At 37.6% G+C, this 27,929-nt stretch overlaps 5 protein-coding genes across 5 annotated transcripts; all 5 read right to left on the bottom strand.

The window, feature by feature from the left end:
* Nucleotides 1–4,024: 4,024 nt before the first annotated feature.
* LOC145901030 (nucleolar protein 14-like) lies at nucleotides 4,025–10,367 on the bottom strand. Its single transcript, XM_082988902.1, has 17 exons — nucleotides 10,095–10,367; nucleotides 9,811–9,974; nucleotides 9,580–9,689; nucleotides 9,381–9,520; nucleotides 9,195–9,303; nucleotides 9,049–9,142; nucleotides 8,719–8,862; nucleotides 8,081–8,183; nucleotides 7,642–7,906; nucleotides 7,242–7,461; nucleotides 6,858–6,987; nucleotides 6,523–6,644; nucleotides 6,296–6,435; nucleotides 6,045–6,195; nucleotides 5,349–5,621; nucleotides 4,941–5,102; nucleotides 4,025–4,413 (listed from the first exon to the last, which is right to left on the bottom strand). Exons 1-17 carry the CDS (start codon nucleotides 10,290–10,292, stop codon nucleotides 4,308–4,310), a joined length of 2,631 nt encoding a protein of 876 aa, XP_082845028.1. The 5' UTR covers nucleotides 10,293–10,367; the 3' UTR covers nucleotides 4,025–4,307.
* Nucleotides 10,368–10,804: 437 nt separating this feature from the next.
* LOC145894595 (solute carrier family 68 member 1-like) lies at nucleotides 10,805–14,476 on the bottom strand. The gene is made up of 9 exons (XM_082983216.1): nucleotides 14,326–14,476; nucleotides 13,766–14,064; nucleotides 13,333–13,435; nucleotides 13,135–13,264; nucleotides 12,949–13,058; nucleotides 12,714–12,810; nucleotides 12,468–12,639; nucleotides 12,037–12,230; nucleotides 10,805–11,760 (listed from the first exon to the last, which is right to left on the bottom strand). The coding sequence occupies exons 1-9, from the start codon at nucleotides 14,464–14,466 to the stop codon at nucleotides 11,531–11,533; spliced, it is 1,476 nt and encodes a 491-aa protein (XP_082839342.1). The 5' UTR covers nucleotides 14,467–14,476; the 3' UTR covers nucleotides 10,805–11,530.
* Nucleotides 14,477–15,042: 566 nt separating this feature from the next.
* LOC145894605 (autophagy-related protein 101-like) lies at nucleotides 15,043–15,777 on the bottom strand. The gene has a single exon (XM_082983227.1). It carries the CDS (start codon nucleotides 15,729–15,731, stop codon nucleotides 15,045–15,047), a length of 687 nt encoding a protein of 228 aa, XP_082839353.1. The 5' UTR covers nucleotides 15,732–15,777; the 3' UTR covers nucleotides 15,043–15,044.
* A 1,171-nt stretch (nucleotides 15,778–16,948) lies between these two features.
* LOC145911729 (NHL repeat-containing protein 2-like) lies at nucleotides 16,949–21,998 on the bottom strand. The gene is made up of 12 exons (XM_082999151.1): nucleotides 21,858–21,998; nucleotides 21,549–21,748; nucleotides 21,303–21,440; nucleotides 21,004–21,199; nucleotides 20,580–20,788; nucleotides 20,191–20,307; nucleotides 19,879–19,987; nucleotides 19,587–19,669; nucleotides 19,257–19,403; nucleotides 18,608–18,730; nucleotides 18,227–18,451; nucleotides 16,949–17,906 (listed from the first exon to the last, which is right to left on the bottom strand). The coding sequence occupies exons 1-12, from the start codon at nucleotides 21,991–21,993 to the stop codon at nucleotides 17,373–17,375; spliced, it is 2,217 nt and encodes a 738-aa protein (XP_082855277.1). The 5' UTR covers nucleotides 21,994–21,998; the 3' UTR covers nucleotides 16,949–17,372.
* Nucleotides 21,999–22,067: 69 nt separating this feature from the next.
* LOC145911735 (glyceraldehyde-3-phosphate dehydrogenase-like) lies at nucleotides 22,068–23,357 on the bottom strand. Its single transcript, XM_082999163.1, has 2 exons — nucleotides 23,188–23,357; nucleotides 22,068–23,145 (listed from the first exon to the last, which is right to left on the bottom strand). Exons 1-2 carry the CDS (start codon nucleotides 23,311–23,313, stop codon nucleotides 22,306–22,308), a joined length of 966 nt encoding a protein of 321 aa, XP_082855289.1. The 5' UTR covers nucleotides 23,314–23,357; the 3' UTR covers nucleotides 22,068–22,305.
* Nucleotides 23,358–27,929: the final 4,572 nt, after the last annotated feature.

Raw genomic sequence — 27,929 nt, 5'->3', positions numbered from 1 at the left:
TTGCCGTGACGGAGCGTCTTTCCAGACATTATTCAGCCGCGCGGTTGGAGAGCACTGAGAAAATTTACGAGAGCATTTGTCTCTTTTCCCACAGCATTGAACGGAAGTGTTCACAGCTAAAGACATGACCTCGTGAGAAAGCAACATTTAATATGCTCTCGTGATAAAAGTCACTCCAGAACAGAAATTTCCACCAGTATGGAACAAAGTTCCTACAGGACCGCGAATTGAAAGTTACTTACACTCTTTATGGCATCAAAATACAAGTTTTTCTTTTAAGTATTCGGTAACCTAGGATAAGGAATACATGACACAAAAAATATTTTTCTGGAATCATAGATATTTTAATAGAGCTAGAGGACTACAATAATTATTATTCGCATGGCGAAGCTAGAGGACTATTTTGAATGGTAACTGCATGGTAGAGTTGGAGGACTATTTTTAAATAGTACCCGCATGGTGGAGCTAGAGGACTATTTTAAATACCACCCGTATGGTGGAGCTAGAGGACTATTTTAAAAACTACCCGTATGGTGGAGCTAGAGGACTATTTTAAATACCACCCGCATGGTGGAGCTAGAGGACTATTTTAAATACCCCCCGCATGGTAGAGCTGGAGGACTATTTTAAATACCACCCGCATGGTAGAGCTGGAGGACTATTTTAAATACCACCCGTATGGTGGAGCTGGAGAACTATTTTAAATACCACCCGCATGGTGGAGCTAGAGGACTATTTTAAATACCACCCGTATGGTAGAGCTAGAGGACTATTTTTAAATACCACCCGTATGGTGGAGCTAGAGGACTATTTTAAATACCACCCGTATGGTGGAGCTAGAGGACTATTTTTAAATACCACCCGTATGGTGGAGCTAGAGGACTATTTTAAATACCACCCGTATGGTCGAGCTAGAGGACTATTTTTAAATACCACCCGTATGGTGGAGCTAGAGGACTATTTTAAATACCACCCGTATGGTGGAGCTAGAGGACTATTTTAAATACCACCCGTATGGTGGAGCTAGAGGACTATTTTAAATACCACCCGTATGGTGGAGCTAGAGGAGTATTTTAAATACCACCCGTATGGTGGAGCTAGAGGACTATTTTTAAATACCACCCGTATGGTAGAGCTAGAGGACTATTTTAAATCCTACCCACATGGTGCAGCTAGAGGATTATTTTAAATACCACCCGTATGGTGGAGCTAGAGGACTATTTTAAATCCTACCCACATGGTGCAGCTAGAGGATTATTTTAAATACCACCCGTATGGTGGAGCTAGAGGACTATTTTAAATCCTACCCGTATGGTGGAGCTAGAGGACTATTTTAAATGCCACCCGAATGGTGGAGCTAGAGGACTATTTTGAATACCACCCGTATAGTGGAGCTAGAGGACTATTTTTATATACCACCCGTATGGTGGAGCTAGAGGACTATTTTAAATACCACCCGTATGGTGGAGCTAGAGGACTATTTTAAATGCCACCCGTATGGTGGAGCTAGAGGACTATTTTGAATACCACCCGTATAGTGGAGCTAGAGGACTATTTTATATACCACCCGTATGGTGGAGCTAGAGGATTATTTTAAATACCACCCGTATGGTGGAGCTAGAGGACTATTTTAAATCCTACCCACATGGTGCAGCTAGAGGATTATTTTAAATACCACCCGTATGGTGGAGCTAGAGGACTATTTTAAATCCTACCCACATGGTGCAGCTAGAGGATTATTTTAAATACCACCCGTATGGTGGAGCTAGAGGACTATTTTATATACCACCCGTATGGTGGAGCTAGAGGATTATTTTAAATACCACCCGTATGGTGGAGCTAGAGGACTATTTTAAATCCTACCCACATGGTGCAGCTAGAGGATTATTTTAAATGCCACCCGTATGGTGGAGCTAGAGGACTATTTTAAATACCACCCGTATGGTGGAGCTAGAGGACTATTTTAAATCCTACCCACATGGTGCAGCTAGAGGATTATTTTAAATGCCACCCGTATGGTGGAGCTAGAGGACTATTTTGAATACCACCCGTATAGTGGAGCTAGAGGACTATTTTTATATACCACCCGTATGGTGGAGCTAGAGGACTATTTTAAATCCTACCCGTATGGTGGAGCTAGAGGACTATTTTAAATACCACCCGTATGGTGGAGCTAGAGGACTATTTTTATATACCACCCGTATGGTGGAGCTAGAGGACTATTTTGAATACCACCCGTATAGTGGAGCTAGAGGACTATTTTTATATACCACCCGTATGGTGGAGCTAGAGGACTATTTTAAATCCTACCCGTATGGTGGAGCTAGAGGACTATTTTAAATACCACCCGTATGGTGGAGCTAGAGGACTATTTTATATACCACCCGTATGGTGGAGCTAGAGGATTATTTTAAATACCACCCGTATGGTGGAGCTAGAGGACTATTTTAAATCCTACCCACATGGTGCAGCTAGAGGATTATTTTAAATACCACCCGTATGGTGGAGCTAGAGGACTATTTTAAATACCACCCGTATGGTGGAGCTAGAGGACTATTTTAAATCCTACCCACATGGTGCAGCTAGAGGATTATTTTAAATGCCACCCGTATGGTGGAGCTAGAGGACTATTTTGAATACCACCCGTATGGTGGAGCTAGAGGACTATTTTAAATCCTACCCACATGGTGCAGCTAGAGGATTATTTTAAATACCACCCGTATGGTGGAGCTAGAGGACTATTTTAAATACTACCCGTATGGTGGAGCTAGAGGACTATTTTTATATACCACCCGTATGGTGGAGCTAGAGGACTATTTTAAATCCTACCCGTATGGTGGAGCTAGAGGACTATTTTAAATGCCACCCGTATGGTGGAGCTAGAGGACTATTTTGAATACCACCCGTATAGTGGAGCTAGAGGACTATTTTTATATACCACCCGTATGGTGGAGCTAGAGGACTATTTTTAATCCTACCCGTATGGTGGAGCTAGAGGACTATTTTAAATATTACCCGTATGGTGGAGCTAGAGGACTATTTTAAATACCACCCGTATGGTGGAGCTAGAGGACTATTTTAAATGCCACCCGTGTGGTGGAGCTAGAGGACTATTTTGAATACCACCCGTATAGTGGAGCTAGAGGACTATTTTTATATACCACCCGTATGGTGGAGCTGGAGGACTATTTTAAATCCTACCCGTATGGTGGAGCTAGAGGACTATTTTAAATCCTACCCACATGGTGCAGCTAGAGGACTATTTTAAATACCACCCGTATGGTGGAGCTAGAGGACTATTTTAAATACTACCCGTATGGTGGAGCTAGAGGACTATTTTAAATCCTACCCACATGGTGCAGCTAGAGGACTATTTTCAATACCACCCGTATGGTGGAGCTAGAGGACTATTTTAAATACTACCCGTATGGTGGAGCTAGAGGACTATTTTTAATACCACCCGTATGGTTGAGCTAGAGGAGTATTTTAAATACCACCCGTATGGTAGAGCTAGAGGACTATTTTAAATACCACCCGTGGAGCAAAAGGATTAGACCCATATACCAAGAAGAAAACCTGATCGGGATTCGTGCCCAGGATATCCTGAGTTCAAATCCCGGTGTGGGATTATATTAATTATTATCCGAACGATAGAGCTAGAGGTTATATTAAATGTATTTTGAACTGGGGTACTAGAAAAGAAATGTTTATGGTTGCCAGACTGATTACTTCATGGTTGACCCAGACCAGGTGTCGGTAATTTTTAAGTTCGTCATTCCTGTGGACGAAGGTCGAAATGTGTGAGAAAGGCTGGCTAATAAGACCAGGCCGAGCAAAAGTTAGAACTGTATTTGGCTTTTCCTATATTTGGGATCCGGCAGTTTGTTAACACCGATTAGTGTATTTTATCGGTATGGCAAAAGTGTTTGATTGCCAAACAGAAAGCTATTTTAAGGTTATCTTATCATGAGTGGAACAAATCAGCGTGGGCATTTATTAATATGGTATAACACATCACGAAAAACTTTAATAACAAACAACAGAAAATTTGAAGTCGGCGAGTATCACAGACTGGGTCCCAAAATTGAGTAATTTGCGAAATGTTTGTCCGTTTTTAGGACAAAAATGCTTTCCCAACTATCCGGTAAAATTAAGTGTATTATCCGGCCGGGCCCGGGTATTGAAAATTGGTAAATATCCGGCCGGTTCCGGGTACTCGGATCCGGCACAAGACGTCACTACCAATAACTTCTGCAAGGCTCTACTTAAACAAAAGGTCACACGTTTTATCCGAAGCAAGGTTGTATTCAGATTTCAAGCTTATATTTTTTGTGCTTGATATTACGGACTTCGCCTTCCTGGTTTGAAAGCAAACCATAAAGACGTTTAACTCGTGCAGCTCTCTCCGCATCCCTGAAAATATAAACAAAAAAATTAGGAACTTACGGCTTTGTAAATCTTCAAGACAAATTATATAGTCCATATAACTGCCACAAAATTCGTTAGCAAACGTTACGGTTGTATCTGCATTTCGCATTTACAATGATTGTGGATACAATCGAAACGTTTGCTAATGAATTTCTGAGCAGTTACATGTTGTTTGTCATGAATAAAATAAGCTGGTGGTTTTGGACCCACATAGCTCTTCATATCAAGATTAAACAAACACGATCACCATTGTACCGGCGTAACTGGTGGTGCTTAACGGGTAAATTGGGATCCGGAACATGATAAAGTAATTTTCACAGTTTGTCATGTTTGTCGGTTTCGGGCAAAAACATCATTGACAGTCCGATTCGTATTTGGTAAAATTACTGTCTCTGAACTTGGTGCTGTTGGTATAGCCATGGTAACTAAAATTATGTTTCTATACAGTCATACTTATCCATGGTAATAGCAACCCTGGCATTGAAAACGAAGCTATAAAACCACAAACTCACAAATCGTCTTGTTCCTTTTGTTTTTGTCGGGCGATGAAGCGACCGTCCTTGCGTATTTCGCGAACAGCTCCTTTCATTTCCCGACGGTGTTTGTGTAGAAGCTTCTCCCGCTCCTTTTTAGCCGGATTGGTTTTGCGGGACCGTTTCTGGAACGGCTCCCCCCTGATATGGTTTCAGTAACAATTATCTAACTTTTAGTAATGGTGAAGTATATTACAGACTTTAAGGCACTACGGACACCAGAAGGTCCGTTACCAATGGATTGCCAAGTTCGGGAAATACTTAATGGTAATCTGGGGTGAGTTTTACTACAGTTGACCTGACAGCAATTCTCGTTTAACACGTTGGGTATAATTGCAGGATCTTCAAAGTTTGTAAATCTTGAAATTAGATTCCGCTTTAACTTACGTGTCTTCGATTTTTGGGTCAATCAGACGAAGAACTTTGGCCTTTTTCTTCCCGAACGAAATACGCTTTCGTGGCTTGTTTTCATAATCGCGAATCAAGCCAGACACGTGGTCGGAAAGTTTGACGATGGCGGGTGGCGAAAGTGCGCACATGTCTGACAGTCCTTCCATAACTTGCTGCACTGGAGCTGCAATTTCCTTGAATGACGTCAGTGCGGAATAGAGCTCGAGAAATTTCGTCGTGAGCGTGAGGGCGACAGAGAGCAGCTCGATTCTGATCAAAACATGATGCAAACATTCAAAAAATAGGAATTCGTAGCTTCAAATTATTTTACAAAAATTACCTGTTACATAATCCAAAAATTTATAATAATTACATGAAATAGAAAACAAAGCTAATCATAACAAAGCAAACGTTTCGAACACTGTGAGGTGATCACCAGTGCTGTGAGGTGATGACGTCACTGCAGAGGACCATTGAGAATAGTTTCTGTCACGTGATATTTTACTCCTGTTTGTTTCGCTGGGCTCTGTATTGGCTTGTCCGCTTTCGTGGGTGCTTAGTTAGTTATATTACAACAGTGTTCGAAATGTTTGCTTTATTACGATTAGAATATTAGCTTTGACCTTTCTATTGCGTGTAATTAACTCATGTTTTTTTGCTCCTAAACAATAATTGTAGGGTATAGTCTACAACCTGTCAGCATCACTGGTGTTGTGACTTGATGACGCAACAAGCAAGTGTAAACTCGGTCTTTTGATTTCGTGAAATTGTGTAGTATCGTTACTCCATTTCAAAAGTTCTACGTTTTTGTTGTTGAATCTAATTGACGCGACACCAGGAATACCTGAAAAATAAACATTGTTTTTATACAATTTGCACGAAGTCGAAGTGCATTAACAGTCCAGTCTGCTAAGGCAAGCAATAAAGGCAACACGATATCTTACGCTTTTCCAAATGAGATTTTCTGGGCAAGGCAAGACACAGGATTGTCACAAGATAGTTGATGCATTCTGGGACGAAGCGTTTTGAGAAGGAAACATATTCGTACAACATCGTGCACAAGAACAAGCCGCGGGATACGTCACTAAAAAACATGTAGGCAATATTGCAGGAATGCACAGAAAACAAATAGCAGGAAAGCCGGAAGGTAAATAATTGTCCATCACTTTACCTAACAGTGTTCAAACAAGATTTGGTGAGGAGATTGCACATGAAGTAGAATGCGGGTGTTACCACTGGGTGGCGAAAGTCGCTCGTTGAAAACAGGTTTTTGAAGAGCTTGAACTGTATGAGCTTAAACAAAACATAATTTTTTGAAGATTTACCGTTTCATCTGCTTAGGCCAGATCAGACAAACAATTTTCAGAAAGTTACAAAAAAGAAAATGTGTATGCCAGTTTTTTTGGCAATATCATTATCTAACATTTTGCATATTGTGACAACATTTACGATAACCAAATATTGCGTTCCTTGTAAAAAACGCACTAATTTGTTGAGCTGTCTCACCACATCTAAAGATGGCCATGGGACAATTGATTTATTTGCACGAAAACAAGTCTGATAAGATCTCTTCATCCTTTCGACAACACATTGACAGCATACTTCACTGTTGACTGAACAAAGTTCATGCAAATGCCTGAGTCAAAATATCAAGCATTACAGTTTGTCAGTTACCCTGTGAAAAGTGATTTAAAACATTTGTTTAATAAACTATTATAATATAACAAAATTTCCAATGTAAAGAAAATGTTTTATAAATTTTTCAAAAAATATCAATGGCCAGACATGATACACTACACTTAATAACAGAAAGAACCACCAGGAAGATTTTTGACCAGTTATACATGGTATGTTGTTGAAATGAACTGTAGCAACACAATAAACGCTTACTTTGTGAGTGTGGCAATAACTTTGAACTGGGGTGGTGAGTGACAAGCCATCTTGCAGCAGTGTTCCCACACATAAGCAAACAGTTCAACCATCCTGGCCTTATTTCCTTTTGCAAGGCTTGGTGCAAATTGTTTTCGCAGCTGGGAAGTAAGAGAAGATGCAGCAGTTTCTTCACTAGAAAGCGACATCCGTGACGCAAACTCAGCATAGGAAACTGGAACTAGGAAGCAAAAAAATGATAAAATGAACAGTGGAATTTTTCGGTAACTTGTTATATAATGTGAACCTTCTTTTTTTGCAACCAACTACTTGTGTTCACGTCCAGCAGTTTTTTCTTTTGCCATTTTTTTTTCTTACACACACAATTTGAGTAGTTTATTTTTACTCAAAAGCAACTCACACTTTAAACTTGTAGTAATTTTCCTGCTCTCCTGCTTTTGTGGTGACAGTTTCTGTTTTGTAGATCCTTCTTCAGTATCAATACTTGTAAGATCTGCATCATCTTCATTTCCAGAATCGATGTCAGAGTAGTCATCTGATTCATCTTCATCACTATGATTAGAGTCAACCTCTTCTTTGTCATCTTCCTCAATGCCAAGATCACCCAGTTCTGATTCTTCTTCCTGCAGGAAATTTTCGTCTTCATCTTCCGACTTGTCATTTTTCTGTATTTTTACAAAGGTTTTATCTTATTTCTGTATCCAAGCAGGAGAAAACCAACATGTTTACAAAGATGGCGACAGCTGAATGGAATACTAATTTAAATCAACCTAACCCCAGACTAGAGTGCCCATGTTTTCATGCAGTATAAATTGACAAAATAATCTTGATCAAAAAACCTTAACTTCTTCATCATCACCCACAGATTGTTCATCATCTGATCCATGCATCCCAAATGATAGAGGTTGAATGTCTTCACCCATTGGCTCACTCACAAAGTAACTGAAAAAAGAAATGTAAAGTTTTACTTTAAATGCCTTTTGGAGACATAATCACATCTTTGATTAGTTTTACTGGTCCAAATACACCCGTAATGCAACCGACAAGAGTTCATTTGTCTCATATTTGTGGGTGAAGCACATTCAAGGAAGAAGTTGATTGATTGGAATGGGAAAGGTTGAGTATCTAGTTCATAGTGAAAACATCAATTCTAATACAACTAAATGTTTTGTTCCATGTATTTTTTATATTTAGCCAAGCTTGATGTGGCTCTGTTTTACACACATGCGAATCATGAAATGAAAATATTGTGCTACAGTCAAGTCTATGTGGCAATATCTTTGAGATGGAAATGTCAACTATCAATGAAATAAAGTGACCTAATTCGCAGCAAGGGGTGTGCAAGAAACATAACATCTCCAACAGCTTTTTGTCGATAGGATTACATCACACACACACACCCCACCATGGATAATTGGCAAACTTCACGCTTAATGTCAGATATATATACATGTGTATCCGACAAACAGAAACTCACTCTTCCTCCAGGGCATCAGCTGATTGATGTTTATACTTGTTTTGACCACCAGAAAACTCAGTCTGCATCCTTCGTAACCTTTCTTCTTCTTCTTTCTTCAGTTCAGCTTCTCTTTCAAGTTGCAGCTCTTCCTCTGTTTTGGCCCTGGTTTAAACGCACATTCAGTACAAAAATGGTTTTATAAATAGCAATTAGCAAAGACTGATAAGCAAGACAGAGCATACAGAAAAGTTTAACAGATCAATAAAAAATTTACGGCAAACTTTTTAATGTAGGAGCACAATGCTTGTATGCGCATTTTGGAGTATTTTTCACTTTGTTTAAACTTACTTCTCAGTTGGAGCTGCTTTTCTTTCGTAAAGCATTTGCCTGACGGCAATATCATATTCATCTGGTCGAGAGCAATCTCGAGCAGTTTCTTTATCTTTGAACGAAAGCAAATGTAATAAATTAAAAATTTACACATCAAGATTTACCTTGATTAGTCCGTAGTGATGACTTTAGCAACTTCTCAAAATCTTTCCATGTATCATCAAGCTTGTCACACAATTCATCAGACTTCTCTTTGGTTGCCTGTTTTTCATACTGAAGAGCAACATCCAATTGTAATCTCACCTTTGTCTGACCAAGTGACTACAGTTGTAAGAAAAAAGTAAACTAACCTTTGCTTGCTTAGACTTTGCAATTATTTCGTCAATTACATCCTTTCTAGAACGGGGAGCATCAGCTTGATTTTCCTCATCTACGGAATCTTTCTTACTGAAGATGCCACCACCAAAGTGGGCATGAGTTACATACTCCCCTAATACACATCATGTTTAGGTACCTAGCAGATTGAATCCATGACATTTCTAATATAACCTGATATAATTCCAGTGTCATCTTCATTATCACTTGCTTCAAAATCATCAAATTTGTCTAAGTTTGAAAGTGATTGACCCAAATGTGTGAGATCTTCATCCTCATTGAGACTGTCAAAAGTGAAAAATTGTTTTTTATTTGCTTGATACGTGTGGTAACATGAAAATCAACACTTACCAGATACTACCCACATTTTTAACCCACGACTTTTTTGATGATTAATCAACTTACTTAAACTGTGCCATTTTTTCATGTTTTTGTTTCCGCTCAAGTGCAAATCTTTGCAGCATTTTTTCCTCCAGACTAGTTTGGGTGTCATCATTTCCAAATCGCTCATCCTTGATTAAATTTGTCTTATTCCGCTGCTTATACTCTTTCAACAAAGTGTCCTTTCTCTGCAACATAAAAATACTGTCACAAAATGTATAGAGATTGTAAAACCAACACAAGGTGTATCTTTTAAAAGGCCAACCAGGCATTAACAACAGTTACACCACTACAGTTTTGTGATCAACCTTTTTGTTTGCTTTCGACTTGGATACACCTGGCAGACCCCGGTCGTGTTTTGTTTTCCTTCCGAGGATATTATGCTTCTGTTTGTTTATTTTGATCTCAAATGGATTGTTTCGAACTTTTTCAAGCGTATTTGATGATTTTTTGTTCATCTTGGACTGCCTAACTTTGTCGGCTAAACCCTTCTTTTTCTTGGCCATAATTGCGTTTGCTTTGCTTTACAAAATATTGAGCAATTACACTCTTATTACTTTCTTATTCTTCGGCTACGGGACGCGCTGCCATGTGTTTACAACATAGAAATCGTAGGGCAGTCAGTCAAGCGTGTGCGCATTTATAATAGGCATAAAGACAAGCATTAATTTAAACATGTTATTTTTTATTCAAAGTGTCAACCTATATTATTGATTAGTTTTTAATCGTGGTATCCAAGGCCGGTCCTAGGAATGCGGAAAGCGTACTTCACCAAAAACGGACTACTTCAATTCAGTTTGATCTTGTGAATTGGTGGCCGTTGTTGTTCTCGCAACGTAGGAATACATTGCACAAGCTATTATAGATGCCATCTTTATAACCACACGCCTGGCAAATACTTCTAGAGTCTAGACAAAAATAAATCCAGGTCATAAAAACAGCCTGTGAGAAGACCTAGCATAAAATGGACTACAATGTGTCAAATAAGACAAAATTATTCCGTATTTTACCACGTCCAATTCACACATTTCTTGTATTGCACCATCACGAAACAAAATACTTACAAAATCCTTTTCCAACAAGGCACAAAAGGCATCACAAAATCAACGCGAAGGTTGCAACGCCACGAAGTAATGACAAAAATGCATACAACATTCCCAAAATAGAAAAATTTTGCTGGAACAGCGATATCTCGGTTAAATAGGAAATCTCGGCGATTCACTGCAATCACAAGCCAAGTCAAAGACACATCAAACGTATTAGGATGGATTTTGCCACAGGATGCTGACTATTTTCATTAAGCAAAAGAAACGGAATAAATGGGTTCAGGGAATGTTTGCTTCATTTGCAAATTATTACAAAATGCGTTGACAAAGTTCTTGAAACGTTTCACGACCATACACAAATGTAAGCTTTACACGCCAAACACACATGTCAGCATCATCATCTTACAGATCAAATCACAACATGTAAATAGGCCTGCTTCGATAGGTTAAAATAATTTAAAAGCATTTAAGCAAAAATATCATTAAATAAAATCAGATCAATAAAAACAACAAATAAAACCAAAAGGTAATGACAACGATTGACTTGCATAGCTTCAGCACAACGGTCAACGTCATGTTAAAGGAAAATTTCAGTCTTACTGTGGCGATAAAATCAACCTCATGTGGCCATAACATAAATACAAAACGAGATATTATCTTCGCTTTCCATCACTGCAACAATTAAATTTCAAACATTATCACACACAAATGTCCTCTAACTGCATACGAATGGATTTAATCTCACTCAGACGTGCCCCTTTCAAGGTGAACCTACTCCATGCTACAAGTTGAAACAGGGAACATATTATAGGTACCCAGACCAGTATCAAAAAACAGGCATCACGTTTTGACATCCACCCTTCGCTTGTGTTTGTTTCAATCTGACCAGCTTTCACTTGTGCGGAGTTGCTCTGAAAAACGTCCTCACCTGAAGAAGAACGTACATTTTCTATGTTGACATCATATAGAAAGCCATAATTTCAAAGACACATTAAACACAGTTGGCCATGAAAGAAGATTTTTATACATTGCATTTCGCTAATGCTGCCTTTCTGGTAGAATAGACAGACCTTTGTGCAATTTATGTCACTTCACAGTGTGCATGTCAGCATATTGTGTGGATAAATAACTTGTATGTGGCTTACATAAGTATTGCTTACAATACCATTTTTGGTGACAGGATTTCAATTTGTCAAAATATTACCTGTACACAATGCAATTAGCCACATTCCCACAAGGGGTGCCAGAGTCTGTCCTGGTTTTGCAAGTAAAGAGGACATGCCAAACAGAACTGCAGAGGCAGCCTGATCACGCTTGTAACGAACACAATCTTCATCAACCAAGTCAGAGACCACAAGGTTGAGCAGTTTGCATGTTCCCTCAGTAAACACTCGATTGCTGGAAAATGGTAGAATATCACAAAATAAACAGATTGCACAGAAGTAAAATCAATATTTCATTATAGGCTCCATGGCATTTTTTATTTCAATACTTACTTAAAAATTGTCACAAAAATTTATACAAAGTTTATTCATAAAACCTCATTTTTTTGGTTTAGTTTGTTCGTATGTAGCAAAACAAAAAATTATATTGCCAGATGCACAGTGTTTTAAGAGAACTTACACAAACTGTTACCTTGCTATGAACAGGCATAAAAGCCAAATGTATTTTGAACCCACAATAAGCATAAACACAGCAAGGCCTAGTTTAATGTAGAAGAGCCATCTGATCACCAAATATACACCATGACGCTCACACAGACCAAGAAAATATAAGTTGTTTATGTGAGGAAGGACAAACGATATTCCTGTATGAAAAACATCAAGCAAAAATTAGTGGCACCACTGTAAAAATTTATGCTCTGTATTGACATTTTCCTACCAATAAGGAAAGGTCCAATTCCAGGAGCAATGGCATCTCCCACTAACGCATCCAAAAACAAAGGAAAAAAGTTGCTGTTGAAATGACAGTGGAATACCTTTACAAAAAGGAAATGTAATGTAACTGTGCATTTTTTGAAATTAAGAACAAGCAAAATGAATAAACTAAAGTTTGGAGCTTATAAAAGCAATGTATATTTCCAATTGTAACATTCCATAACACATATTTTACTAACTTGAAACAAGTTCATTGACGTAAAGCATCTAAAATTGTGGTTTGATGCCAGCTGGCCAACATACTTCCTTAGACCGACATTTGATGTTTGGTTTCCATTGCCTCCATTTCCTAATCAACCAAATATAACACATTTAAAAAGAGCATACACTGAACCATAATACAAAATTATATTTTTTCTGCTTACGTTTATAGCTGGATTGTTCTGTAGCAAAGTATGAGTTTGGACTTTGCTTGGAGAGATGAAGCTTTAGTAGCATGCGAGTTATGCATAGAAATCCAATGACAGATACAGCGGCAAGCACAGTACAAAACACCTTAAATCCAACAACAACATAAAATATTATACTAGTTACTATATGTGTAAACACAGTTTTGTGTGTACCTGAAATCTAAAAATGTTTTGCTTGTTCCAAAACATGTATGATAAAAACACACTGACAGACCCACATACACTAAAAATGGAACACCACTTGTTCAATTTGGCCCTGAAACAAAGAGGTGATGTTAAAATTAACGTTATTGGTTTATCAAGCTTATACAAAAAATTTCTTGACAAGGACTAATACACACAGTAATGCATGATTTTGTGAAACAAGAGTCTGAGTGTATGTATGCAATATCACATCCATGTGTGTATCCAGCGGGATCCCAAAATGCACTATTTGCCTTGTTTCGGTTACATAACACAATTATGCAAATAACCTTTTTCATTATCACATTCATATGTAATAGCAAAAAGAAGAATTTCCGTAAAAATTTAAAACCCCTTCAAAAACATTCTTGATGTGCCTATAATCAAAACGTTGTGTATTCACCTGTCCTTAGCCTGGACAGCCAGATCAGCCAAAAGTGCTGTATGCTGAAGGTCAACTGAAGTTAAAAAGCCATCATAAAGACATAAGCAAAGCGCAAACTGGATAGCCGGAGGAAGCCATGGTACCCAAAACAGTGCAAAGGAGAATGCAAACAGTGGACCCGATCGTGACAAGTTCACTAAGCGGCTTTGTACGACATCTTGCTGCATGCCTTTACTGGATGATGATTGAAGTAGTGCTCGATCACTAATCCAACCAAACAAGGGATCATTCACAGAATTCCAGATGAGAAACAGGATCTAAATGTAAAAAAATTGGGTTTTGTAAACAAATTTTTTCGTATGCATACACACAACTGTATGGTTCTTTGGCAAAAATTGTTTGAATAATGTTTAGAAGTTAACAGCAGTACTTTTAAAGGAAGTTACACTCACCATTATCCCATACATCCAAACAAATATACAATGGCGAAAGGGCGAAACAGTCACAATGGTGAGTCAGAACACAAACAACACTGAGTAATATATATTTTCATCTGGTAGATTAAAATTGTGGCATACCTCACCAACCCAGAATGCAACTTTGTCGATTTTATAAATTGACACGAACATGTCAACATAGTACAACAGGAATACATTGTGCACGATAGTAAGGAAGAGGGTCATGCTTCCATACAGCACAGGAACAGTCTGTGCAAACATCTTGTGCTGTTTTTCACTTGAACCGGCTTGGACACCCTTCTTTTGCTATGTTTTAAGCATTTCTGTCATGGTTGTCAATCACATGGAACACATTGCCTATCAACAACTTAAAAGAAAAATTCAAATAAGTAAAATATATTTAAACTGAAATAACACATGTCACCACTGAACCAACAAAAATCATTGGAAAACTTACAGTTTTTATCTCTTAAAACAGTATTGATAAGAAAAATAAAAAACATATGTTATTAATACCTGTACATTGCCAAATTTCTCAGTTGAGTATTTTAATTTAAATGACAACAAAAACGAACTTTAGCATTTTTTTGGTATATAGGTATATATAGAAAAACCATAGCCACAAGAAACTATACAAACATTTCACCAAAGAATGTGTGTAGAACAAATCTTCATCTTTTCAAAACTTTTTACCAATCAATGATGTTGTTTGTTTCTATTTCCACAAACGTATTTTTCTTATTTAAAACAAACATAAATGTCTTCACAGCATATTTTGGTAATAAATGAAAGAAATATGACAAAAACAATGTTATTTATAAAATCCAAAGTTAGCTCATCTATAGAGTCAAAGTGTCTCTAAAAAGTCTTTTAACCGTAAAACCAACATTGTTGCCTTTGATGTCAGGAGTGTTAGTATACCCCACATCCCCAAAGTTGTACCTAATTTTAAACAGGTATGGCTGGACGTCTGGCATGGAGGTCTCGAAAACAAGGGATAAGTCACTCTGTGTAGGCATTTTGGGCACAAAGTCATAACGTCCAACAGCTTCAACAATTGACGTCACTTTTTCACACAGTCTTGCACCGGCTGTTTCCCTGGCAATTGTACGCTCTGCTTCTGACTGAAGCATTCTCTCTGTGATATGCAGATTCCACATCTCCCACGGTACCGACTCATCATTAAAAGGCCATCGACTACGCCTCTTTTGAAAGAACTCCAAAGTTATTGTTCCCATCGCACAATCAGCCCCAGCATTTTTTTGCAACTGCTCACAGAACTGGGCAGCATGTTCAGACACCAGCTTATTCAAAGTTTCAGACGCAACACAAACATATGTAAAATCAATGAATTCACAGTCAACATCTTCTGTTCCGACTGTACCAATGGAATAGGTCCCTTCATGTTTGTAGTGGAATTTTCCAGTTGTTCTATGCAGCAGGACAGTGTGAAAAATACTTTTTACCGTTTCTTCCACTTGGCCACATTCAACCACAATGTCAATGTTATATGAGTTGGCATTCATTACTTCAAAGGTGAATTGATTTTGGTCATCAATATGTTATGTATGTTTTTCTGCAACATAGAGTGTAAAAACCTCAAGTGATGTTTTGAAAAATGATTTTATAATTATAAACATTAAGTGAAGCATAGAATATCTTAACTAACAACCATTTGTTTCCTTTGGCTTTGTGTACTAATTTTTTTCACTTTTAATTCACATGCATCAACTTTCAAGTATTTTAATTTTGAGTGACTCAAGTTGAAATCGAAGCATATTATTAATATTATTCATCTTTTGTGATATCGTTTTTTTTCTACTATCTAACTTTTTCTATCTTTTCAGCACAAAATCGTCATTGACTAAACATAACATCGAAATTTTACTTTAGCAGGCGTCTGCGGCTAACAGCAAATTATTAAAAATATTTTTTTCCCTAATAAATTAGTTTCTTAAATACCATTCCTCAGTACAAACACATTTTTACAAACATTTCAAATTACATTACTAGTTCCTTATTTAACTTAACTAGGTGCTTTCCACAATATGTTATTATTGTCTGACGTCATTATAACATAGAGATCACAAGTTCATTGTCCGAAATACAGCATTAATTTTAAGGCCAGCTATTAAAACTTTATTTTTATTTGACGGGATTGGATTTAAATAAACAAAAAAATCATTTTTTCTAAATATTTTTACATGAAAATGAGTCTTTTACCAACTTAAACTGTAAAAGTAATGTACGATGTCCACACAACGACACCAGCACCAGTATCGATATTATCCACAATCAATAGGCCTACATCAGGAAAGAATTTATTTTACCTCCATGGGTTCACACATGCTAAAATAAGACGGGTTAAAAATATGGTAGGAAACAGATCCTTCCATTTTGCATATCCAAGATTTACGATGATGCAACAAACGTAAACCTACAGGTGATCACGACCACGTACGAAATATACATCACTTTTTGACAGTAACCGTTCCAAAACAAAACTGCTTGCAGTGAAAACTTCTTGTTTAAAATTTGGAAACCGTTGTCCTAATGCGGATGATTGCGATTCTAAACGACAGGGGTTTCTCTGTGAGAGATCACCTTCACATTGGCGTTTGACTCGATAACCCTCAATTTTTGACTTTGCGTATTTATTGTTCATGTGCGTAGGCCTTTTTCGAGGAAAAAGGTATATTGAATACCAAAACAATTACAACATTCCCCACGCCAAAATCCGACAGCGTCACAGTTTGCTTTTTATTTTGCTAAAAGCACATACGAATAAAGATAGTAAGAAAAGCGGAACAGCATGAGAAATTACACTGGGGTTCAGGCAGAGTGCCAGCACTTACTTTGGTCGTTTTTTGCGATGAAGTCTACAGTTCGTATTTGCACATTGTTTCAAAAAAAAGTGAAAGATACTCGGTTTCTCAATAGAAAATTCAATGTAAATATTCTACCTGGCACGTGACAGATTCGTACTTATGCACTTAAAGCAGCAGCAACTACATTATGCAAAGAAGGTAATTTGAAAGTTAAAATCCTCTTTTCAAACCGCCTTACATTATTTTGATTTCAACCATACCTATCAACCACATTCTGTGGCTCTGAATTTTAATGAACACAACTTAACCTCTGAAAACAGCAAAATGGTTTTGATAGGATTATTTTGAAAGTTCGGCTTTGGTATAGTGCAAGGTTAGGTCCATAATATCATTTCCCTCAAAAGGATGTATTGACAAAGGGATATTGACCAATACTCCTTTGAGAGTACACAAATCGGTGTCGTCTAGACAGAAATAAAGGTTTGCCTCGATGCCCAGTCTTGCCGTGACTCGTTCCGGTTGAGCAGCCGTAGGATCGACCACTTCTTGCAACGTCATCAAATTAGTCAGCAGTTTTTTCACGGGAAGGCGTATTTCGAATGACGCTGAAGTTGTCATGAAGTTCCCGTTTTCGAGCAAGCCCAACTTATGGCCTTCAGTCTGCAGTGAAACTTGCCAGGACGACGGCGCCTGGTCTGTAAGCTTTATGCCTTGGACTTGGAATTTAACGTCAAGGACTTGGTGGGGCGACACGTCGTACGATGTCAAGTGCTTCGTAAATGCCCGGTTAACGTTCACCAGGCGTTGGAATGTTTGTTTTTTGTCGTTGGTTACAACTGAGTCCACAGTCACGCTGTCTGCTTCCAGTGTAAGCTGTGGAAAATGCAAGTTGGTTAATATTCGCAATAAATAAAAAATGCAGCCATTCTCGTCACCATTTGCATTTATCTAAAACGTCCTATGAGCAAAATTTTTTATTGAACAATACAGTAAAATTGAATGAAAATGAGACATTACTGCAACTTCCAAACACTTTGGCACGAAAACGTAACATCCAAACTTCCAGTAACACACACACATTATCTTACACCTGTAAATGCAGCGTGCATGCAATACGACTTTATATGATCTGTTATGATTTGCCTACATCCGTGTCAGTGAGCTGAAACAGACGGTAGTGAAATAAATCATACCTCTTCTACGATACCCTGCTGAAGAGACACGATAAGTATGCGATGGTTGTTGGTATCAGCCACGTACAAATGTTCACAAGTGCTGTCCAACGCTAACCCTCCCGGTTCGTTCAACTCAACTGCAGGAAATTTGCCGAGGTTGAAATCATTTATTTCGGTGAAATCGGTAGACCGTGGACCAATCATAGTGACGCAGGTTTTTTTGCTTGGGTCGACCAGCTTGATCTGGATGCATGATGAACAAAATAAAGTCAAACTTTCCACCAAAGGCCCACATACATTTTAGCAACGATAATCACAATGATCGCTTCAACAACGTTTATTTTTCTGGTTACACAAAAAGTAATTGTATTCACTACTTCAATCGCTTGTGTTTCAAACCTTGTGGTTATAGGAATCGGCGACGTACAACAGGGACCTTTTGTGATCCCATGCGACACCAAGTGGATGCTGCAGTTTGACGTCACGAGCTTTGCCGTCCACGTCACCAAAGGCAAACAGGTTCTATGCACGAAAACATACAATTACGACACCAGATTCTTGTCGTTTTGTTGAAAAACAAAAATTTGCTGAAATCAAGAAATTATTGTTTAAAAGTAATTAAGTAGTACCAGTATAGGCTAAAGCAACTTCATAAAGTCATATATCACGACTTCTAAAATTTTATTGTCACAATTGCTTTTAGGAGTTACGTAATTTACAGTATACGTGACTAGCGCACGTCGTGGTCTAGTTGTGCCCTCAAACAATCGCCGGTTCACCGAACCGGACACGAGGCGCGCACATATTGCACGTACCTTCTTGTGTAAACATTCCAAAATTCGTGCAAAACACGCTTTCTTATCTCGACACAGATTACCCACCCCTAACATATTGTTAATTTGGGCATTCACCACGTATATGTGTCTACATGAGTTATATTTTACAACGTATAATTAAAGATAAGCAAAGTGGAGCCAATGCTATGAATGAAAAAAGCCACAGTGGCCATCTGGCTGCAGCTTACACAACGTATAATTAAAGTTCATACAGATGGATCGAAGTGGCCACCGACAACTCCTTCCACGGCCCCGTTGGCGAGGTTGATTTTTCTTACAGTGCTGCTTTCACTATCAGCCACGTACATTCTATGGTTGACGCTGTCCACTGCGATACCCGATGGTTGTGCGAATCCAGCCTGTGCAAATCCATGAAGTTTGAGGGTTATGTATTTAAAACCAAACTAACCAGATTGGGGTTACAATTCCAGTTTTCTGAAGTTGATTGACTTCAATAAAAAATGTAAATCTCAATTCTAGTCTGCAATGCCATATTTTCAGACTGTCTTAATAGCGATTTTATCAAATCAAACATATTTTACCTTGTGTGGGTAACTGTTGTTTTTGTTTTCTTCTTGGCCACTTCCAGCAAACCTCAGGCATGTCATCATTTCATGCTCAGTACCTGCAAAGTTATACAAGATATTGATCCTTTAAATCAATGCTGCACAACTTCCTGTAATATGGAAGGGGTGCATTATGTTGTTGTGAATCACTGAAGTCAATGCATGCACTTCCTGATACTTTCTGCATGATATCTTTTATATGTCACATGTTTAAGAATTTACCAGGTGTACTTAACAACTAATGAACAAACATAAAAAGTATTCTAACCTTTTTGCCAGTCGGCATCTTTGAGAAAAAATGCCCAAATTTGGTGAATTCCTGGCATTGCAATATAGAGAATATTATTTTGATCTGGAAAGCTGGGACTTCCAGCAACCTGAGGTTTAATGAATACAGTTTGCACAAAATGACCAGAGTTTTGTCTTTAATAAAACACTATAATAATTCACATTGATTGATTCTGTGTAGTTGGTCTTATTAATGTAACAAATTAGGACAGAATTTTTCTCAATGTAAAATACTTTTCCTTTTTTTGTTTTAGCACATTAGTGCTATAAACCTCACATCATGTATACACACCTGTACATCCCAAGGAGAGCTGATGCCTTGCTCTGTTCCCAACTTTCCACCTTCCAAGTCATTGCACTGCTCCCCTGTTCCAGTGATGGTCACAACACGGTGCACAGTCATATCAATCTAAATGCACACAAGTAACATTGCGAATAAAACTGAAATTTAGGATTCTATACTTTTAATTTTCAGTCTGACACTGCACTAATATTTTATGATATGTGGACATAAACAAAATTAGCAGTAAAGTCCAAAACAGTGTTTAAAGTTTAGGTGCTTTATACCTTTCAAAAATGGATTACCCAAACGGATAAAAGCTGCCTGCAGTTAAATCAATATGCAAATCAATAGTGTTGAGCAAAACTATAAGCAAAAACCTTTATAATACAGTAACATACTTTTCGGATTAGATGATTTTCACAGTCTGCCACAAATAGGGAGTGCAAACCATTCCATACTAAACCATGTGGAGCATTGAACTGGGCTGTACTAAAATCCCCATCTCTTTTTCCAGCAACACCAGTGCCAACAACATGGGCAATTTGGCCATTTTTATTGCACAAAATGACTCTATTATTTCCAGTATCCGCGATACCAAGCTGATTAACTGAAGAAATATAATTATATGTAATACCAATACTGTACCCTGTTTTTCTCAAAATTCTGTTCCCAGCGGTTTCTCTGTATAAAGATGACCAACAACTAAAACATGGTTTTCTTGCAATAGTAAATATCATGGTAATGTTTGCAATTGTTAAGAGTTTCGCTAAATTGACAGAAGGTACATTTTTTTGTGGATGGATGTGAAGTAGAGTCGCATACCGTTGCTGATGGACAGTTTGGCTGGAAAACACAACTGGAATTTTGATGGAATTTGTTGGCCAGAATCGACTACAGTTTCAATCAATTCAAGTGGCAGCGAATGGTTGTTTAAGGAATCAGAATAGAATTTCATTGCTTCATCAACAAATGCCTCAACAACGCAGGTGTACACTTCTCCAGGTAGAGATAACAACACCTGAACCATTTTTTAGATAATAACCTTTTTGCAACGTATGGTCTTTAAACCACAAATGACAGATTTTGTTGAAATACGTCTTAATGCAATTTTGTTGTTTTACCTCATGTTTAGGCCCAAGGACAACCAATGTTGGCCAACAGGTTACATGTAAGGAATTCCACATTTCAATGTTCGAATCATTTAAAACAGGATGCAGTATATCATATCGTTGCAAAGCATGTTTAATGTTGTTTGCTTCCTGCAAGGTGGTTGTTAGTTTTTAGTTACTCTTCATGAATGCCAGTCACTGTTAAACATCATTGCAACGTTACATGTTTGTAATACTTTCCACATATGGTATGGTTACCTTTTCGTTTGGAAACTTTGCCGAATGTACCCCAACAATCACAAACCCATCTTTTACTGTGTATTTTGACTCAAGCTTATGAAGAAAGGGAAACATGTGTATGCAGTTTATACAGCAGTATGTGAAGAAATCCAATAAAACAACTTTACCAAGCAGTTCATCAGAACTAAAGCTTTGAGGAACATTGATCCACTTGTTATCTATCATGATAAATTAAAAAAGTTATTGTTGGCATTTACTGCCACTTGCCAGTGTTTTGTGTGTGTCCCAAATAAATTGTTCAAAGTGAGATAAAAGAATGCAACCTACCTACAGGAATTTCAGGTAATGAAAATAAGAAATTCTGTTCCTGTAAGTATTGTATAATAAGGTCCCTCCGCAATTGAGGATCTGCACCAAGCCACTGCTTGGCCAATTGCAAAGAGTCGCGTTCAACTTTCTCCATTAGATTTTACCACACAGGCATTGTTGCAACACTTTAATGTAACAATTCAATGAAACATTTTAATTAACTTGAACCTAGAACATTGCAAAAACAACTCAATATTACTGCACGTGTATTAAAGTTGTGAACTTTGTATTTTGAAGAAAACAAGCAAAACACTCTTTAACATTACATTAAATTGAACCAAGTACAATTTCGAAAAGCAATCATATAGTCTATGTGTATTAGTATGTCCATTTGAAATCAAATATCTGTACAGGCATATATGTATTGTTTAAGTTCTGCTGGCTGTAAAAACCCAATCCAATTCATTTATTTTTTGGTATCCATGAAGCAAAGAAGATCAACAACCCTGTTGCTGTACCCAAATTCGTTGTCATACCACGAAACGAGCTTAACGAAGTTGTCGTTCAATGCAATGCCTGCCCCAGCATCAAAGATGCTGCTTCTAACATCCCCATTGAAATCACAGGACACAACTTTATCCTCGGTGTAGCCCAAAATTCCATTCATTTCTTTACTTTTAGAAGCAGCCTTCACTACTTCTTTTATTTTGTCGTATGATGCAGCTTTATCCAGGCGGACAGTCAAGTCAACAACTGACACATTGGGGGTTGGCACTCTGAAAGCCATTCCAGTGAGTTTGCCATTCAGTTGAGGAATGACCTTGCCAACTGCCTTTGCAGCACCAGTAGAAGCCGGTATTATGTTTTGGGCTGCACCACGGCCATCTCTCCAGGATTTGCCACTGGGACCATCAACAGTTTTTTGAGTTGCAGTGTAGGAGTGCACGGTTGTCATCAAGCCTTCCACGATGCCAAAGTTGTCATTGATGACCTTGGCCAAAGGTGCAAGACAGTTGGTAGTGCAGGAGGCATTGCTGACGATGTCCATTGAATTATTGTAAGAATCTTGGTTGACCCCCATAACAAACATTGGTGCATCAGCTGAAGGAGCAGAAATTACAACTTTTTTGGCACCACCCTTGATATGAGCTTGAGCCTTCTCCAGAGTTGTAAAAACACCAGTGGATTCAACCACATATGTGGCACCTGTTTTACCCCATGGAATATCAGCTGGGTTGCGCTCTGCAAAAACTTCAATAGCTTTGCCATTGATCACAAGCTTTCCATCTGCCACACAAACATCCCCCTTGAATGGCCCGTGGGTTGAATCATACTTGAACATGTACACCATGTAGTTAAGGTCAATAAATGGGTCATTGATGGCCACGATTTCAACATTTGTGTTGGCTTGCGCGGCACGTGTTACCAAGCGCCCAATGCGTCCGAATCCGTTGATTCCAACCTTGATTACCATATTGACAGATAGTTTGCAACGAGTTGTTAAGAAACTAAAGATATATACCTGAAAAATACAACAAATATTAATTTTGAAAAAACACTGGGTGCCGAAACTAAACAGATAAAAATGAGACCGTTGGTCTGACACGACATAGTATATTACGCCGATTCACGCTGACGATGCTACTTCGTTGTTAACTCATGCTATGCTTTTTACACAAAATTCGAATTAAATCGAATATTTTTAAAATCATTGCTGAAACCGCCACGATAAATATGCATATCATTGATCTGCAGGAAGAGGAAACTGTAAGCTACTACAAAAAAAACACTGGCATGTTTAGATTGATCGGCAATCCTGATACTTTCCATGACAACGTTGGCATAAAATTTTCGTGTTTATATACACTTCGGGTGTAAGATTAGCACTTCAAAAACAGATGTAACAGTGCCAAACCTTTGCCACCATTTGAACTTCTGCAAAGTTCTCGCACCTCCTATGTTTCAACTCAACATGCGACTGGTCACGCAGCTGCGCAAGAACGAGCAAGGTGAGTTAAAGGTTATTTAACTTTAAACATAAAAATCGGAGTAAAATTTACAAAAAAAAATATTTTTCTGCTAAATTTGAACATAAATGATATATCCATTATAATTTGACTTAGCAATAATTTTAAAAAATTGTTAAAGTTTGTTTTATTGTACGTAAAAAAACAATACTTTAACAAATTATCCAACCGTGATGATGCCGACGTGACATGGGCATGATACCGGTTTAGCCACTTTCATGAAAATGGAGTCTTCGGCGTGACACCAATACTAACCTGTGATTGGACAAAATGTTGGGCGTTTTACGAGCTGCCCCACCCCTTGCACGCCTTGAGACGCAATAGTAGTTGTTGCAATCCGGTTTGGCTTAATAGGTGTGGTTGTACACTTTGAAAACATGAGGAATTCTTGCAATCGTTCATCACCAGCCTTAAAAAATTTCCATGCTGGAAATCTTTGATCCTGGCCTACGAAAAAAAGAAACTTAAATACACCGAAAAGTTGTAAAGTATGTAAAATGGCGTGGATTTGTGATCTTCAACTGTCAAATTTTCATAACTAGGCACATATAATGCGCGCTTACCTTTCTATGAGATGTGATAGAGACAGAGTACATGCTTATATGTTTGATTTGACATTAAGGAGCCTTTTTGTATCGATCCGTCTTATAACTTTCACGCATCCATATATAGGCTTCTGCTATCCTAACCTCAAAAACGATCGACGCAACCAAACTCAACAATGAGAATACTTTCTTACTCCTCGAATATCTTGATAATTATTGATCGTCAGGACGATTACAGCCTGCATCTCATGACACTTTTTTGAATACCGGTACTGACTGACAAAAACGTTTAATTTATAAAACTTATTACGTTACCCAAAACAAAAAAATAGTGAAACATTATCTAACTTGAAGTGTAATATGGTATACAGTATACCAAGGAAACATTTGCACACCGAAAGTGAGTGAGGCCACAGTAGGGTTAAATCATGTATTAATTCCCATTTTTTGGTATGGTCGTGGCAATTTCGCTCTCTCACTAGCGCCACATTTAACAAAATTGTTATTTCAACATTTGGGCCTACATATGCATGTAAATATTTTCTTGTGCATCTTCATATTTTTTGCTCACTGCAAACATTAATGTAGAATATATTTGTTTTTGATGATGCCTATTGCCCCGACAAAAGTCAGATCGTCGTCATAAACACATTCATAGAGAGGTTTCTTATTGATAAAATGACGTCACACTAACTATTCTTCTACTTTTCCAAAATGATTGTTCAGTAATTTTGCTTTATTCTGCTGCCAGGTTGCAAACCGCATGGCATGCGCATGCCGCATGGTGCTACTGCCAGAGTGGAGCAGGTTATTTGTGTTAAAACGCGATCTTAACTGTTACGAAACGCGTAATTTGTGTTTCCAAATTTTGGTTGTGTCGCCGATAGTATGCAAGCATGGGATGTTCGTCTAATCCAAGTTTTCGTTCAAATAAGTAGTTGGTATAAGCTATAGGCTATATTATTTTTTGTGTCGTTTTTGCCCGTTCTGTTTTCTCATAGTCTATATACTAGTTTGCTACTGAATGAAAATTTAATAAATCACCCTTAATCATGCCTTGCTTGCCTTTTAACTTGAAGTTCGGCAGGTCCTCCCTGTATACACCAAGGTAGGCCACGTAACTTATTTGTTTTACAACTGAGCTCGGTAGTACGTACAATTTAATACCCTAACGTTAAATCAGCAGTAGACGTAAATAGCCTTGGTTTCACTGGTTCCTTGTTTAAAAAGTGCTGATTGTGTTGATACTCGACGCTCCTATCAAGTCACCATACGATCATAATAGATAAGTGATTTGCAACTTTCTTGAACTGCAAGTTGACACAATCATCCCTACGATAAATCGTTTTTTTGCTCCGTGCAACAGGTTACGGGGTTTATTATTTGTCCAAAGCCCTTGCTTGCATTAAAACGCAGGGCCAGGACGCAATGTTTGGGAACCTCTGAAATACATTTATTTCTTTGAATTCCAAGCGAACCTTTTCGCTTGTAGAAATTTTATGCGTAGGCAGCTGTTTACTGTTTTTTATCTTTTGAAAATGTTGTTGCTTTTTTATTTTTGCAGGTTGCCTGACTAAATTTTTACCGAAAATATACCTACCGAAAATGATTTCTATTGTATACGAATAATTAACAAAGGTTGAAAAAGTGCGGGAGATTTAACGTTGCTAATATTGTTATCTTTGGATACAACTAAAGAAGCAATGCGATTTGTGTTTGTTCACTTGTGTAGTTTATTGAAAACTTGATTACAGCAAAATATACAGTCATTTAAAATAGTTTGTTTTTACACAAAACTACAAACGCCGTTTCACAAAAGTAAAAATATCCACTAGTTAATGCGAATTTTTTTTTGAAATAGTACAGCCAACAGTGATACAGTATCACTGACTAAGGAGGTTGGTCCTGTATAATACCGGAATTTGACAAAACTCCAAACATATACATTTTTCATAAACATTTACAGTTACAAATCTAATTTTCATCAAATGGTATAACAATTACTTAAATTATTAGAGACATTAATAACCAAACACCCATGAAACTGGAACGAAAAGCTGCTGAGGGTAATGGAAATCATACTGCAATGTCAGCTACACCAGAAAAAATTACCAGTGGGTGGGTTGTTGTGCCAAACAGAATAAAGCTACAATTTTTTTACTTGAGTAAAAATAATCATTTATACCATCTCGAATAAGTGATGCATGGTACACCAAAATGGTGTTTTTCATCTAGTGGTCACTTTTGTGTGGGCTGTAAAATATGTTACCTTACAGATGGGTCAGATGTAAAATCACAGTTTATGTGAATGCATCTTCTAGATTGTTAATGTGTTATATCCTGGGTGTGAGAAAAGTTGCTACTGCAACAGCACATAAATTTGTGGCATACATCTCAAACAGATCTTACAAAAATACCATTAGAACGGGTCCATGAGCTGAAAAAGGTTGGGAACCACTGGACTAAAAAACCCAAATCAAAGTATATTTGTGCTTCATATTTCCATTGTATGCTTTTATAGAGGACAGAGGAAACTTACCAGGACAACCTCATTTATGAGCCCTTTATCAAACTGGAATAACATGGTAAAAGTTACTAGTGATATTTGGGTTTTAAAATATTAATCGCTTTTTTACTTTTTTAGGTCAATCGCCGAAAAAAGAGAAAAAAACCTATAGTTGATGATAGCACGAGTGTTTGCAGCATTGCTGAATTTAAGGTAGTAAAAACTAAAATGTTAAAATAAGAATTGTTTTTTTAACGATATATATATACATTGTATGTTGTGGTTACACAACCACAGTATTCTGTCAAAGTGCCCTACAATCAAAAGTGATTGTACATGAGGTCTTTTTGAAACAATTTAAAGTAATCAAATTACCATGAAAACCTGGGCTATGGGATTTTGACTTTACTTTGGATGCGCATCAAGCAGTTTGTTGTCAGTACACAAGCAGAAAACACAAAAACATTACCAAACCATTTTGTGGGGGTAACTCAAAAATATTTCTGTCTTAATTGTTTCAAAGTTTCTTTTTAGAAAGAATATTTGCAGTTTTTGAGCTGTTACTTTTGATTTATATACTATTTGTTGTGTATTTATGCATTTAATAGAATTCCCACAAATTTCATGCATTTGTTCTGAACAAGTATTTGAACCGTCTCCAATATTGGATTGTTGATCCACTCAATTACTCAAAACATGTCCTTGATGACTTGCTTTAAATACTACTTTCATGTTAGGTGATTAATAAAGCACATATCCGACCAAACATTACTCTTATTTTGTTATTGCATGGTTATCATTCCAATTTGAGGTCATTTGAGAGCTAAGTTCACTCTTATGGTTGCTTTTGCAGCTTCCGTACAAATCAGTTTTAATTGATGTTGTTTTGAGGAAAGACCAAACCCAAACAACAGTTTTATCGTCGCGTGTTTCCATAAAGTTATTCTTGATTGGTTTCTCTGTTCATTCCATGGCATGACGTCATATTACGCGTCTTGAATTCCGCCAATCA

The sequence above is a fragment of the Ascidia mentula genome, chromosome 1 (genome assembly GCF_947561715.1).
Source record: "Ascidia mentula chromosome 1, kaAscMent1.1, whole genome shotgun sequence".
Classification (NCBI taxonomy): domain Eukaryota; kingdom Metazoa; phylum Chordata; class Ascidiacea; order Phlebobranchia; family Ascidiidae; genus Ascidia; species Ascidia mentula.
The sequence above is the reverse complement of the archived record's forward strand: the minus strand, read 5'-3'. Positions and strand labels throughout refer to the sequence as shown.